We start from the raw sequence: 15785 nt of genomic DNA, 5'->3' as shown, positions 1-15785 counted from the left end.
TAGTAAATAAAATAACATTGCTGTTCCTGTAAATGAGCTGCTGGAGCTCCTTCACAGCGTCAACCAGCAGCTCAGTTTCCTCTGCTGAGAAGAGTTTGTTGGACACGTCCAGGTAGCTGCACCGTTAAAATAGCAATCCACCAAAGTCAGAGCTCACCTGATCTACTCTTAAAGGGAATGATGAACAAACAGATTACGCTCAGATTGGTTTATTATTTCATGTTACACCCAAGATTAACCACACCCAAGATTAATTAAGAGAATTAGTACATGCCTTTTGCTTTGTGTTTTGAGCTGTGAAATGTGTACTTTTCCTGTTGTTATGATAGCAAAGACACACTGACACGTGTTATTAAACTAAAATTTTGTCATTGTTGTAAGCGTTATAGTTATGTGTTTGGAGGTGTCAGCAGTGTGTAAATTGAGTAGCTACTCTTATTTCTCATCTGTGATTTCTTATCCCATGCAAATCATTTTAACTAATTTGAAATAGGGTGTCAAGTGAATAAATTGACCTTAACTCAAAATTTAACCTAAAAAGTTAATTCTACACACCTTTACTGTGTTGATATCTCAGCAATGCATTTTTGAATCAGTTTGGCTTAATCAGCTTAAATGATCCCACTTTTTTATTAGAAAGTGTCATTTAAGCACTTGATTTTTTAATATATTGTCAGTAAGTACATAACTTTGTGTGTATAAATTCTGCATAGTTAGATAAAGTTCAGCGTTTAAATACAGTTATGTGTTTTTATCACTACAGATGATAAACAAATTCAACAGAAATCAGTATCAGTTCTCAGGTTGGAGACGGTTTTCCTGAGAATGAATTTTCATCCCCAAACAGCCTCTCCTGCTGTATATAAACAGGGTCCACTAGATCACCTCCACCTCAGAGTTCTTCATCTCAGCAGAAGAAGAGAAAGACCGCTTTCTTGGTAAATATAAAAATAACAGCTTATTTAATATGACATTTAATATTAATATACTTTAAATTAATTGAACTGTTAATAAATTTAGCTGTAAGGTAAAAGAAACATATAAAAAGGCAATTGCTAAAAGTGCTAACTACCTTATACTACCCTGTACTAAACTATACTACTGTATACTACTCTATACTCTCTGTACTACTCTATATGCTCTATACTCTCTATACTACTCTATACTAAACTATACCCTCTCTATGCAACTCTCTACTAAACTATATTACTATATACTAAACTATACTCTCTCTATATACTCTATACTACGCTACACTCCCTGTACTCCCCTATATTCTCTATATTACCCTATTTGACTCTACACTCTCTATACTACTTCATACTAAACTATACTCCTATATAAACTATAGTACTATTCTACCCTTTACTATCTTATACTACTCTATACTGAACTATAATACTGTATACTACTCTATACTCTCTATACTACTCTATATGCTCTATACTCTCTATACTACTCTATATGCTCTATACTCTCTATACTATTCTATACTAAACTATCACTATATACTAAACTATACTCTCTCTATACTACTCTATATACTCTATACTAAGCTATACTCCCTGTATTCCCCTATATTCTCTATATTACCCTATTTGACCCTACAATCTCTATACTATACTAAACTATACTCCTATATAAATTATAATACTATTCTACCCTTTACTACCTTATACTACTATATACTAAACTATACACTCTGTACTCCCCTATATTCTCTATATTACCCTATATTACCCTGTACCACTCTATACTCGCTATACTACACTATACCTAAAGTATCCTATACTTCCTGTATCACCCTGTACAGAACTATACTTGCTATACAACCCTATAACTGAAGTAACGTACAGTATACTCCCTATATGACTGTGTACTGCTCTGTACTACTCTATACTCATGACTCAATGCTGTCTATACTTTTCTAATCATATTCCAACCTTTACTCCTATACTTCCCATTACTAGCGTATACAAACCTATAGCATACTACACATTTTTTTTTCCTGTAAAAGATCTCATCTCATTTCAGTACTGTTACCTGCTGGAAATGAATGTATGGATGAGTTATTATTGATCTTACCCTGATTTAAGGATTTATATTTAGTGTTTTTCCGGTTCTCCCGCAGGGTACAGTCTAACGGGATCACGGAGCGGTTGAGTGTAAGATGTCAGGGGGTTCAGAAGAGTGTATATATGTTGATATATGTTGTTTTTGTATTTAGAGTAGAAATGGCTGATGTACCCAGTGTTGGGGAAGTTCTTCAGAAGGTTCTGGAGAACCTGAACGCTGAGGATCTGCAGGTTCTGCAGAAGCGCCTGGTTCCCGGGGTGAAGCCGGAGGTGGGGGTGGTGGTGGGCTCCACGGTGCAGGTGACGGTGAGGGAGGTGGTGCAGGCTTATGGAGAAAAAGATGCCGTGGAGGTTCTCGAGAAAAACCTGAAAACCATGAACCACAGTTATCTGGCTCAAAGCCTGAGCGGAATAAAAGGTAATAATATATTTTTTATTTAAATAATTCAAATATAATGATATAAGATGTAGTTGTACCCATTGCTAACACACATGTGCAAATGCACATACAGCTTGTCTAGTCCCTGTGGAGCAGTTTATAAAACAGCAATAGAATAAAAATCTGCCAGTCTTGTGTTATAGAGGGGTTTAAACCCTCAGTATTGAGACTCTGTGGATCAGAGGAGGAACTGTGTTCTCTGGAACGATGGAGCTCCATACTGTACTACAGGATACAGAGATGAGTTGGAGACTCAAGGATGAATTTGTCTGAAGATCATTATTCATCATCCTTCCGTCTTCAACACTAGTGTGGATGAACGCAATCAAATTCTGACAGCAATGTTTGTTTTCTTTGGATAGTAGAGACTGTTACTCCAACAAAAACAAAATAAACTCTTTATAATGTCCTTAATTTTTAAAGAAACAGTGACTGATTAATTCTATTAATCAATAATATTAATATTTTTATTTTATTAATAATCATTAATAAAAATAAAGATAAAAGGAGTGTTTTTTTAGAGAGGGACTGAGGGATTATGCCTAGTTATAGACGATGCGTGTGTTCCAATTGTGTATTATTAAATACTAGTGGTTGAGTATGTAGTACAGATAAAAGTTGAAAATTGTAAAAGTTTAAACAGAACATACAGTTTTAGAGTGATGTAACAATAAACATTATTATTTCCCAATATATATATATAAACATACACACAAAATGTAACACAATACTCTCAACATTTACAACATAAAATACTACAGCAAAATCTAAAACGCAGCTCACTGGAGTCACTAAATCATTTTGAACTTTTTCACCTTTATAAACCTGTAACTGTTTTAGTTAGTTTGAGTTTTTATTTTATCTTTTTTTTTTTCATTTTGGTCTGTCCACTTATCCTTTTATTTTGAATTTAAATTATCTAAGAAATGAAATCTAAATCTTTCATCTTGTGTGATTTTCTAATGCTTTTGCCATTTATTCTTTTTTTCTTTTATTTTTATTTTTTTCAGTCCCTGTCATAGATTAAAGGATAATAGGACGGGTGTAAATGCAGATAATATTTCAATTAAACAAGGTATTAACGAAAACATCCACGGCAAGGAATAATGCAAAACAAGAATAAACAAGACTAAGAAAACATGATTCTGAAAACGAGGAAAATCAAACCAAGAAGACTTTGAGTAACAACACTAAGAATACTGAACAGATTAAACATGACTTTAAAACAAGAAACAAAGAGCAAACAGCAGAGAAAAAACAACAAGATCAAAAATCATACAAAAATACAAAAAAACTCGACAGAGAAACACTGAAATAAAGGAGCTTTAATACAATAAGAAGGTGAGGAACACCTAGAGAATGTAACTAGGGGGCGGGGTTACAAATAAGACAGGCGGAGCTAGGGCAGAGACAGGATAGTAACAAAACAAGGCCATGCGTCTAAAGAGCACGTGGCTGTGGAAAAACAAGACAGGAAAACAGAGGACAGAAACACATGGAACCAAAAGAGAGAAAAACACAAGTTGTAAAGTTATAAATGATTCATTCAAAAATTAGGATTATCTTCAATGTTTTCCCCGGTAAAATAAAGGCTGATTGATTGATTGATTGATTGATTGAAAACAAATAAAATAAATAAATTAATTAACATATACATCAATAAAAGACAGAAATAATGAAAACTTTGAGAATGTGTGATGAATCAGTGATGAATGTTTGTAAAGCAAGAAAATCTCCATTAAAAATGCAGTGTATTCCAGGACTAGGATTAATCTCGGTTTGGGAAACTCTCTCTATATGTGTATTTAACTCTCTAAACTCTTCATGTTCTTCTGTTCAGGATCTCTCCATCCTGAGGTTCCATATGAACAGGTTCTGTATGAGGGACTCCAGAACCAGACCATCATCACCGTACACGGCCAGGCCAAAGATGATGATGAAAAGTAAGATCATTAAAACACTACAACCCAACAGGACTGTTTATCAGCAAAAACTCACCAATACTCTACATATCACCATACAGGGGTTACAATTTAGTGTACGGCTCTGGATAAAAATAAGAGAGCACTTAAAAATGATTAATTTCTTTGATTTTCCAAATGAAAAAACTCTGGAATATAATCAAAAGGAAGATGGATGCTTGGGTTTTTGCACCAGGAGTAAAGCAGCATAAAGTTATCCAAAAGCAGTGTGTAAGACTGGTGGAGGAGAACATGATGCCAAGATGCATGAAAAAAAATGTGATTAAAAACCAACCAGGGTTATTCCACCAAATATTGATTTCTGAACTCTTGAAGATAGATAGATAGATAGATAGATAGATAGATAGATAGATAGATAGATAGATAGATAGATAGATAGATAGATAGATAGATAGATAGATAGATAGATAGATAGATAGATAGATAGATAGATAGATAGATAGATAGATAGATAGCAACTGCTTTCCAACATCTTAGCAACCAACTTCTTTACATAGTAACCACCTAGCAACACCTTAGACTCCATTCTGCGTTTCTTTCGGGAACTAATTTTGTAGTTTTAACTGAAATGTTCTGTTTTCTCTCCACAGATTTCATATAAACCTGTATAAAGGCAATGATATAGCGTTTCATTTTAACCCGCGGTTTAATCAGGACGGGAAGCAGGTGCTCGTCAGGAACAGTCTGATCCGGGACGTTTGGGGACCTGAGGAAACAGACCTGTCCTCCCCGTTTCCGTTCACACCTGGAAATGCTTTCGAGGTGAGAGTTAACTCCTTCACTTCCTCAGAAATTTATATGAACCTGTATTAATCTACAGTCACCCTCACACACTGCACAGATTAACCCTCTCAGACCTGCACTGTGTTCCAGTGATAAAACAAATGTAAAAATGCCGTTTTCTGTCTGTAAACAACAAGAGCAATACATAAAATTTTTAATTCAGAAATCAATATTTGGTGGAATAACCCTGTTTTTTAATCACAGTTTTCATGCATCTTGGCATCATGTTCTCCTCCATCAGTCTTACACACTGCTTTTGGATAACTTTATGCTGCTTTACTCCTGGTGTAAAAATTCAAGCAGTTCAGTTTGGTGGTTTGCTGGTTTGTGATCATCCATCTTCCTCTTGATTATATTTCAGAGGTTTTTAATTTGGTAAAATCAAAGAAATTCATCATTTTTAAATGCTCTTTATTTTTGGTCAGAGCTATATAATTTATATTTTTATGTTTATAGCAGTGAAATAATTTAACATGCATCATTTAAAACATGATGATTTTCTGAAGCAGTGGGCGGGGCTAAGCTGCTGTCTGATTGGCTGATAAATGTGTGCAGTGGACATGGGGTTTACCTGTGTTCTGTGTTGCAGGTGAAGATTCTCTGCACTGATGCTGATTACAGGGTGGAAGTTGATAAGAAGCCTCTGCTGAATTTCACTCATCGCATCAAAGAAATTAATCAGATCAGGAAACTGTCCGTCAACGGCGTCCTGCTCGACCGTGTGACCATCAGCCCACGTACGTTCCTCCACACTGCTGATCTGAGGACACATTAGAAAAGTATTAATGTAGATTATTCCAGTGTGTGAAAAATAAAGACCAATCACACACTTGATAATGAAACTGTAATGTTTCACATAACAATATTATGTTGCCAGGTTGGTGCTAAGGTGCTACTTGGTAGTTGCTATGATGTTGCTAACTGCTATGGATTCACTGCTGGTTGCTGTGGACTCCCTGGTGGTTGTTATGGTGTCATTTAGTGGTTCCTGTGGTATATCCGGTGGTTCCTATGGTGTTGCTAAGTGGCTAGAAGGTGGTTGCTTTGGTGTTGCTACTTGGCTGCAAGATGGTTGCTATGGTATTTTTATGTGGTTCCTATGGTGTTGCTATAGTGGCTGCAAGGTGGTTGATATGGTGTTGCTAAATTCTTACAAGGTGGTTGGTCTAGTGTTGCTTTTTGCTTTGGTATCCCACATGGTTGTTATGGTTTCTCAGGTGGTTGTTATGGTTTGCAAGGTGTTTCAGGTGTATATGTGTGCTATCCTGGAGGAGCTGAACTACCTGTGCACCTGAACCTGAAAGGGCTGTAGATACACCATAATGTGACCAGTAGTGGCTAGAAAAGAATCACTGAGGAAAGATCTGGAGAAAGTATCAGTCTGTAGCTCCACCTGATAAACCCTCCCCTTTTCAGGGGTGTGTCTTATGCTTCCTCTCTGGTTCAACTGTTCTCACTTTTACTTGAGCTAAAGCAGGTGAACCTAATGACCCCTAACTGGGCAGATTAAATGCTTGGTTTTATAATGTGATGATTACCTATTTGTTTAATGTTTTTGATCAATATATATGTAATATTGGTGTTTTCTCTCCTACCGGTAACGACTGGTGATGCTCTCCAGTTCCTCTCTGGATAACTACACCATCTACATATGTTCTGAATGATGTGATCTCTGAAAAGAACACCATCACCGTCCCTCTGCACGTCAAACCCAACGCTGAAAAGTACGAGTGATCAAACCCACTTACCTATATAGACTCATAAATATAAATATATACCATAAACACAGAATATCTGTTCTGTTCATTCAGGTTCACGATCGACGTGATGAAGGATGAGGACGTTCTGTTCCATTTTAAACCGTATTTCTCTGATGGTGGGAAAGGAAGAGTGATTGTGAGGAACAGTCAGATTGGTGGAGCTTGGGGCTCTGAGGAACGAGAAACTCCCTCCTTCCCGTTTGCACGTGGAAAATCTTACCTGGTGAGTTGGCGGGTGGAGATGTTCTGCTCTCAGATTATCTCAGTGTTAGCTTTAGGTTCTACCTGACCATCAGAACACCTGTAATAGAAACTGGGGCTTCATTATCTCAGAAAGAACTATTTAAAATGGTACAATAACTGACATGGGCTTCCATGCAAACTATATGGGGACTATAGGGTAGTGTAGGGTAGTATAGGGTAGTGTAGGAACTATAGGATAGTATAGGGTAGTATAGGGTAGTGTAGGGATTATATGATAGTATAGGGTAGTGTAGGGACTATAGGGTAGTATAGGTAGTATAGGGTAGTGTAGGGTAGTATAGGGACTATAGGATAGTATAGGGTAGTGTAGGGTAGTATAGGGTAGTATAGGGTAGTATAGGGTAGTGTAGGGACTATAGGATAGTACAGGGTAGTGTAGGTACTATAGGATAGTAATAGTATAGGGTAGTGTAGGGACTATAGGGTAGTATAGGTAGTATAGGGTTGTGTAGGGTAGTGTAGTATAGGGTAGTGTAGGGTAGTATAGGGTAGTATAGGGTAGTGTAGGGACTATAGGATAGTACAGGGTAGTGTAGGTACTATAGGATAGTATAGGGTAGCGTAGGGACTATAGGGTAGTATAGGTAGTATAGGGTTGTGTAGGGTAGTGTACTATAGGGTAGTGTAGGGTAGTATAGGGACTATAGGATAGTATAGGGTAGTATAGGGTAGTGTAGGGTAGTATAGGGACTATAGGATAGTATAGGGTAGTGTAGGGTAGTGTAGGGTAGTGTAGGGACTATAGGATAGTATAGGGTAGTTTAGGGTAATATAGGGTAGTGTAGGGTAGTATAGGGACTATAGGATAGTATAGGGTAGTGTAGGGTAATATAGGGTAGTGTAGGGTAGTATAGGGACTATAGGATAGTATAGGGTAGTGTAGGGTAGTATAGGGTAGTGTAGGGACTATAGGATAGTATAGGAACTATAGGATAGTATAGGAACTGGATTCCATTGATTAAGTTCCTCATTGCAGGTGAAGATCTTGTGCACTGATAAGGAGTTTAAAGTTTACGTTGGCGACGCCCACCTGCTGAACTTCACATACCGAGGGTTCGACATCACCACGATCATTAAAATCACAGTCCTTCATGATGTCATCACCTGGGACATCAGGGTGGAGTAGTGTAGGTACTGTGTTATAATGCTCACACCTCTTCAGTGGTCTCTAATAAAGATATTTCCGTTTAGCATTTATTTAATCTCTCAGTGGATTCCTGTACAGGAGCAGTGTAATGAGCTGTTAGTGTTTAATGCTACTGTAATTAATGTGCTTTTATACATTTAAAATTAATCTGGTTTTACACACAGTGTTTTCCTCTGCTTTCCTGATTATATGTATACATGAGTTACTATCTGAGTCTGACCATAAAAACACCAGCTGATTCCACCACATTTCTGCTCTTCCTGCTCCATTTATTCATTTATTCCATCTAAAATCATCAGGTATGGTCAGGTATTTTATATACAACATGCTCCACCCACTTATAACCAAAGGTGGAAAATGTATCTCCATTCATTACTCTGTAGGTAGAATAGAGTATAGATACTATAGAGTTTAATAAAATACTTCTGTAGAAGCTGAAGAATAATCAACTCTCAACTTTTTACTCTTTAAGTTAAAGTGTTAAAAAAGTGCTGGATTCAAAACTACTTAAAGAGTAAAGCCATTAAGAACAAAACACGTGTTTCTAAAAGCCATAATGACTATAATTTTAAAATATTAAAATGTTAATGTTGATAATAGAATTTGGGATTTTGCACTAGGCTGTTCTCTAGTGTTTCAGCTGCATATATGCTGATTGTAAATGAATGTATTTTAGTAGAATGTAAATATATTAAAGAATCTTATACTTCTCTACATCCAATCACAATCAGATTCACTCTATCTGGATGGAGAGATTTATCTGGATGGGGGTTTTATTGAATGATGAGAAGCCGGAATGAAAACCAGCTCTCCCTTGTCCTGGTTTAACTAAACCTTTTCCTGGATTAACTGTTACTTTACCCTCATCCAGACATATTTTATTTTTCTCTCTCTCTCTCTTTGTGCTACACTGAAGACACTCAGTCCAAACATCTCTTTTTTATATCTCTGTATCTCTGACAGAACCTGGTTAAGTGTAATGCTAAGATCCAGATCCAGCTGTGGTTCCTTATTATAGCCTATAATTTATTATAAATAATTTGTACATTTTAAATGGTGTATTAGTTATAATAGCTTTACAGCTGCTATTGTTGCAGAAGCAGTAGTTATATACTGTATTTAAGGTTTGGAACATGAGCTAGTTCATTTCGGCATGCTGTATTAAAACAATAGTAAATAAGATCAGAGGGATGCAGAATTGTGTTAGCATGGATTCTTGTTTGCTAATAAAATATATGCAAGTTTAAAACATGTTAATTAAATGTATTTTCTGTGAAAATACAACATGAACTATATGAACAGTATAGTCCAAACAGACAGATGTTGGGTTAAGCGTATTTAGAGTTGTGAAAATGCGACTACAGATTGGACAAAAGCATGTTAGCGACTGTAAAAAACTGTAATTACAGGACACATCTTAGTTCAGTATATCAAAAAATACAATTCAAAAGCAACTATGATTCAAATGAAATAAAATGATTAGTTGACTTGCAGTAATTTTCTTTATTTATTTTTACTTTTGTCAGTTACAAGTATTTCAGTGAGCAGAGTTTTACTTTCTTTGACCGGATTTTGTCAACATAACATGCATTCACAAACAACCCTGTATAACTAAAGTTACATTCAGACATCACCTACTCCTAAAGCCACATATAATAATATGCCCATTAGTTGTTTATTCTGTATGTGATTTTATACGTATATTTCTTTTATGAGAAGTGAATATGGACAAACAGAATTATCTCATTGAACTAAATTATTAGCAAATAAAGACGTCACTGATCATTTTAACTTTAAATTTACTTAGAACTCCAAAACACTGAGAGATCCCTCCAGACGGTCAGCCTGCCATCATCGTTGATGGTCAACTGGGTTGTCCTGTGTAGTTCATTCTGGCAGGTGTTACTGGCCCATATTGGTTTGCTCGCATCGTTGTAGATGACCAGGTTCGCGTCTTCCTGCATTATCAGGAACTTTCCTGCTTTTCCAGCAGTATTAGAAGCCCAGAGCGGCTTCCAGCCGTAAACCACAAAGTTCCCATCATCCTAAACCAGATCAAAACAGGGTTTAGCGGGTGTTGTATCAGTTATAAACAGTGTGTGGAGGGTTTAGTGGTGTTGTGTCAGTTATAAACAGTGTGTGGAGGGTTTAGTGGGTGTTGTATCAGTTATAAACAGTGTGTGGAGGATTTAGCAGGTGTTGTATCAGTTATAAACAGTGTGTGGAGGGTTTAGCGGGTGTTGTATCAGTTATAAACAGTGTGTGGAGGGTTTAGCAGGTGTTGTATCAGTTATAAACAGTGTGTGGAGGATTTAGCAGGTGTTGTATCAGTTATAAACAGTGTGTGGAGGGTTAACGGGTGTTGTATCAGTTATAAACAGTGTGTGGAGGATTTAGCAGGTGTTGTATCAGTTATAAACAGTGTGTGGAGGATTTAGCAGGTGTTGTATCAGTTATAAACAGTGTGTGGAGGGTTTAGCGGGTGTTGTATCAGTTATAAACAGTGTGTGGAGGGTTTAGTGGGTGTTGTATCAGTTATAAACGGTGTATGGAGGGTTTAGCGGGTGTTGTATCAGTTATAAACAGTGTGTGGAGGGTTTAGTGAGTGTTCTACCTGGAAGATAGCTTTGAATTCTCTGTTGTTGGAGATCAGGAAGTCTCCTGCGCGCAGCTCTTGGTTGGTGGAGAGTGTGTTTCTGCTCATTTTTCCTGAAACATTATAAAATGAATGAAGCGATTAATTAATACAGGTGTGTAAATGAGTTAATTGAGAGTAGAGAGGGAGCAGTACTCACGATGGTCAGTAGAATCTGTCTGTTGATGTTTAGAGTCTGTAGGTCAGCAGGGTTGAGCTGGTGCTTCTGCAGAGTTCAGTGGACCATTTATAGAACTGGACTCTCACTTATCAGGAGGGGCGGAGCTTACAGTGTAAACACCTGCTCACCTGTAGTTATCACCTGATCTCTATCCGCACATTACCATATTTGGATAACCAAATGTAAATGTTCATGTAATACTGCCTGAAAGAACTTTTACAGTTCGCTGTGAAACATGCCCTCTAATGAACCACAGTGTGAATCTACAGTACATTACATTATTTTGTGAGATATTTACTTTAATTAATATTAAACACTTTTGCACAGTATACCACATCCTGAGATCTGACACCTTAAAATAGTTAAAACCAAAGGGCTAAGGTAGCAAATGAGACACAGGTAGGATCACTAATGACTAGGTGAGACTAGAGCAGAGACAAGACAGAGCCATGTGCTAAAGAGCACATGATGAGGAAAGCAAGCAGACAGGAAACGCAAAGAGACAAACCAGAGAAGACTAAAAACAGGGTGACAAAAGACCCTCTCAAACACACAACTCCAGAGCTGCTGGAGACTGGACAGGGGACGGAAGCATACACTGGACAAGGAAATCAAGTCTGGACAAGGGACTAAAACATAGACTGGACAGGGGACTAAGTCTGGACAGGGGACTGAGACATTGTCTGGACAGGGGACTAAGTCTGGACAGGGGACTGAGACATTGTCTTCACAGGGGATTGAAACAGAGACTAGGACTGAGACAGGACAGCAGAAAATATAGATTTTATTCAGTATTCTGTATCACTGTACTAATAAACAATATTTATTTTAATTATACATTTTTCATTTAAAACTGAGACAATTTTGGATCATCAAGTTTTTGACACACATACAGTTAAAGATAAAATTTCTAATCTTTATAATCTTTACTGGTACAAAAAAAGACTGTATTGCCCCTCGTTATCCAGCTCAAAGTAGCTCCACACCTCCTTACTAGAATCCGGAGAGCCCTGACATTTAAAACCAGACTTTAATAATTTTGAAAAGTGCAGAAGAAGCTTATTAAACACCACAGGTTACATACTATAACACTACTAGCTTCAGCTCCGAGCACCACCATCACTGTACTGATAATAACATAGACATATATATATATACATAGACTCTGCATAGCATATCTCTGAACGCTGTGGGAGAACGGAGGTGTGCGATCCATCAAAGGTAAGAACTTTTTATCATGTTTTACTATAAAAAAAAACGAAACATTTTACACCGGAGTTCTGCTTTAACAAACTGGCTTTACATTTTTAAGACTTTAAAAGTAAAACAGGTAATCTGTAATCAGCTAACGCAAACACAAACTAACTAAAAAGCTATCTGCTAACAGCTGATTATAACAAAATTATAACATGATTATAGTAATTTAAACAGCTTTAACCTTTAAACTAAGATCTAAAGACTAAACGTTTTAAAAAGCTAACATGCTAACATGCTAACATGGATACTGGTATTCCAGGTGGTTGTTAAGGTGTTGCTATGTACGTTTTTTTGTTGCTAAGCAGTTCTAATTTAATGAATTGTGTTGTGTGAAATAGACAGTGTGTCAGTGTGTCAGTTTTCTCTGGTTATGTAAACAGTTTAAACAAGCTGTTTAAAGTTCACAGTATAATGAAATCATTAATAAATGTAAATAAAAGACCGGTGTCTGAATACTGAATACTGATAGCTATAGCGCTGGTGGTTGGCAGTGCAAACAATGAAACTGGCACCTTTGAACCACATTCAAATACACACATTTCTCAATATATACATCAGTTTCACTAAGCTAACTCATCAGTGTTTATTACTGCTGCAGTGATCCTGATACTGAGGTCATATACTGGCCTGTGTTGAGAAATGTGACCTCACTTCCTGTGCTGTTTCAGATCTGTGGCCTGATGTGCTGTAAATACAGCTCTCTGATAAATTAAATTAAATACCAGCTCATGTCAGACTGTGAGCTCTTTATCTGTCTTGGTTATGTTCATATGGTTTGCGTGAGAGGTTTAAAAACATCGACTGTAGTAGCGCATGCAATGACCTATCGTTTCATACACAGCTCTGTAAAAAATTCAGAGAGCACTTCAGTTTCTGAATCAGTTTCTCTGATTTTGCTATTTATACACTGAAAAAAATGACGAGTAAAATTTACGTAAAAAAGTTTAGCAATTTTCTGCATTTGCTTTTTTTAAGTAAATTAAATTTCAGATAAATTTAAGTAACTTCAACTCGGTTTCAAGACTTAAATGTTACATAGAGTAAATAAGTGAACTGAACTTCAGTCAATCCTCTCTTTTAGTAAACTTTACTTCATTTCTGCATACAATATTACCTAATTACAATTACTTAATTTATACAGTCCTTCTGAAATAATTGATGATACATAATATATTATAATTCCAGACAATTAATAACTTTTAGATAAAACACACGTATTACACTGTCTCAACACATGGATGGCATGTAATACATTATTTTTAGTATAGTAATAAGAATGTATTAAATGCCATCCTGTTTAAAAAATAAATCTTTGAGATTATGTAAATATTTGAATGTGCATTTTAACTAAAAATATGTAAATTTCAGTAATTATAATATATTATGTATCATCAATTATTCAAATAATATTGTATGAATTAAGTAATTGTACTTAGATAATATTGTATGCAGAAATTAAGTAACGTTTACTAAAAGAAAGGATGAAACCGAGTTGAAGTTACTTAAATCTCTGAAATTACATTTTCTTAAAAAAAGCAAATGCAGAAAGTTGCAAAACTTTTTAAAGTCATCATTTTTTTCAGTGTAGGTTTATGTTTGAGTAAAATAACATTGTTGTTTTATTCTATAAACTACAGACAACATTTCTCCCAAATTCCAAATAAAAATGTTCTCATTTAGAGCATTTATTTACAGAAAATGATAAATGACTGAAATAACATAAAAGATGCAGAACTTTCAGACCTCAAATAATACAAAGAAAACAAGTTCATATTCATAAAGTTTTAAGAGTTCAGAAATCAATATTTGGTGGAATAACCCTGGTTGGTTTTTATTCACAGTTTTTTTTTTCATGCATCTTGGCATCATGTTCTCCTCCACCAGTCTTACACACTGCTTTTGCATAACTTTATGCTGCTTTACTCCTGGTGCAAAAATTCAAGCAGTTCAGTTTGGTTTGATGGCTTGTGATCATCCATCTTCCTCTTGATTATATTCCAGAGGTTTTCAATTTGGTAAAATCAAATGAACTCGTAATTTTTCCCCTTTATTTTTGCCATTTAAGCTCTTCAGGTCAACTGGAAATGGTAGAAAATCCAGTGTTGACTGGATGTGATTGGACTAAGTCTCAGTTTCAGCAGAGAAAAGTTATTATTAGTATTATTATTAGTAATAAGATGATAACTGCTATGATACGATAATTATATAAAATAGAGAAAAATGTTTCTGTGGTTATTACTATTACAGTTATTAGTATAAATGTATTATTTATTTTTGAAATAAAAACTGAAATGTGTCCCATAATCGAATATAAATCAATTATATTTTTATTCTTGGGATAGATAGAACATGTCATGTAAAACCTGCGTTTAGAAATTGATATCAAAAACAGATACATTAAAAAAGATAATTCTATATTTTATTTGTATTTTTTTTTTTTTTTTGCTATAATAAAGAAATGAACCTCTAGATGTAGCTGTAGATGTAGGTGTGGATCCTGCAGTTGAGCTGGTTGGTTGGACCTCAGTGATCTATCTGTGTTTGTTAGGCGGTTGCTATGTGTGAACAGCTCCTGCTGTAGTAACTGTGTAGCGCTATACAAACAAACCGCTCCTTCTCGCTCTTTAATCCGTATTATTAAGTGAATTTAAATCGGTTTAGAGGCGGAAAGGTGTCAGGATGTCTGATATACTGTGTCGGTGGCTGAATCTGGAGCTTGGTTTGTCTAAAGTTGTCGGTAAGCTTGTTTTATTTCACTTTATTCAAGGGTATGTCTGGCTTGACTTTCGAATTGTCCGTTCCACCTTAAATGGTGCGGCAGTTCCATTCTAATAAAGCTAATAAACGTCACTTATTATTATTATTATTATTATTATTATTATTATTATTATTATTATTATTATTATTATTATTATTATTATTATTATTACTAGTGTTCGATTATCAATCGCATTTTTATGTTTATTCTATGTTTATTTTAATCAATGTATATATTTTACACAATTAAGTTACATTATGATTAACTAAAGCCCTTTCTGGCTTAGCGTTGTGTAAATATATATATCTTTTTTATATCTAGTTATATATCTTATCTATATCTTATCTAGCAACCTTTTTTAATTACTGTTCTATATTGCACTATATTATTGATATTTTTATATATTTAAAAAAACCTATTAGAATATATATATATATATATATATATATATATATATATATATATATATATATATATATATATATATAAGCTCGTGCTTTAAAG

At 35.3% G+C, this 15785-nt stretch overlaps 3 protein-coding genes across 4 annotated transcripts in view; 2 read left to right on the top strand and 1 right to left on the bottom strand.

Moving 5' to 3' along the window:
- Positions 1 to 2145: 2145 nt before the first annotated feature.
- On the top strand, positions 2146 to 8698 carry LOC125786877 (galectin-8-like). The gene is made up of 7 exons (XM_049470503.1): positions 2146 to 2493; positions 4355 to 4457; positions 5087 to 5258; positions 5869 to 6016; positions 6901 to 7003; positions 7091 to 7262; positions 8280 to 8698. The coding sequence occupies exons 1-7, from the start codon at positions 2199 to 2201 to the stop codon at positions 8427 to 8429; spliced, it is 1143 nt and encodes a 380-aa protein (XP_049326460.1). The 5' UTR covers positions 2146 to 2198; the 3' UTR covers positions 8430 to 8698.
- A 1244-nt stretch (positions 8699 to 9942) lies between these two features.
- On the bottom strand, positions 9943 to 11154 carry LOC125786870 (uncharacterized). The gene is made up of 2 exons (XM_049470501.1): positions 11065 to 11154; positions 9943 to 10495 (listed from the first exon to the last, which is right to left on the bottom strand). The coding sequence occupies exons 1-2, from the start codon at positions 11152 to 11154 to the stop codon at positions 10250 to 10252; spliced, it is 336 nt and encodes a 111-aa protein (XP_049326458.1). The 3' UTR covers positions 9943 to 10249.
- Positions 11155 to 15087: 3933 nt separating this feature from the next.
- Positions 15088 to 15785, top strand: part of spef2 (sperm flagellar 2) — a 28344-nt gene continuing 27646 nt past the window's right edge. For both annotated transcript variants that reach the window (XM_049470482.1, XM_049470481.1), the window contains exon 1: positions 15088 to 15260. In XM_049470482.1, the coding sequence (XP_049326439.1) occupies positions 15203 to 15260 (58 nt within the window). In that variant the 5' untranslated portion in view covers positions 15088 to 15202. The remainder of the gene's footprint in view (positions 15261 to 15785) is intronic.

The sequence above is a fragment of the Astyanax mexicanus genome, chromosome 22 (assembly GCF_023375975.1).
Source record: "Astyanax mexicanus isolate ESR-SI-001 chromosome 22, AstMex3_surface, whole genome shotgun sequence".
NCBI lineage: Eukaryota > Metazoa > Chordata > Actinopteri > Characiformes > Acestrorhamphidae > Astyanax > Astyanax mexicanus.
This window is presented reverse-complemented; position numbering and strand designations above follow the sequence as displayed.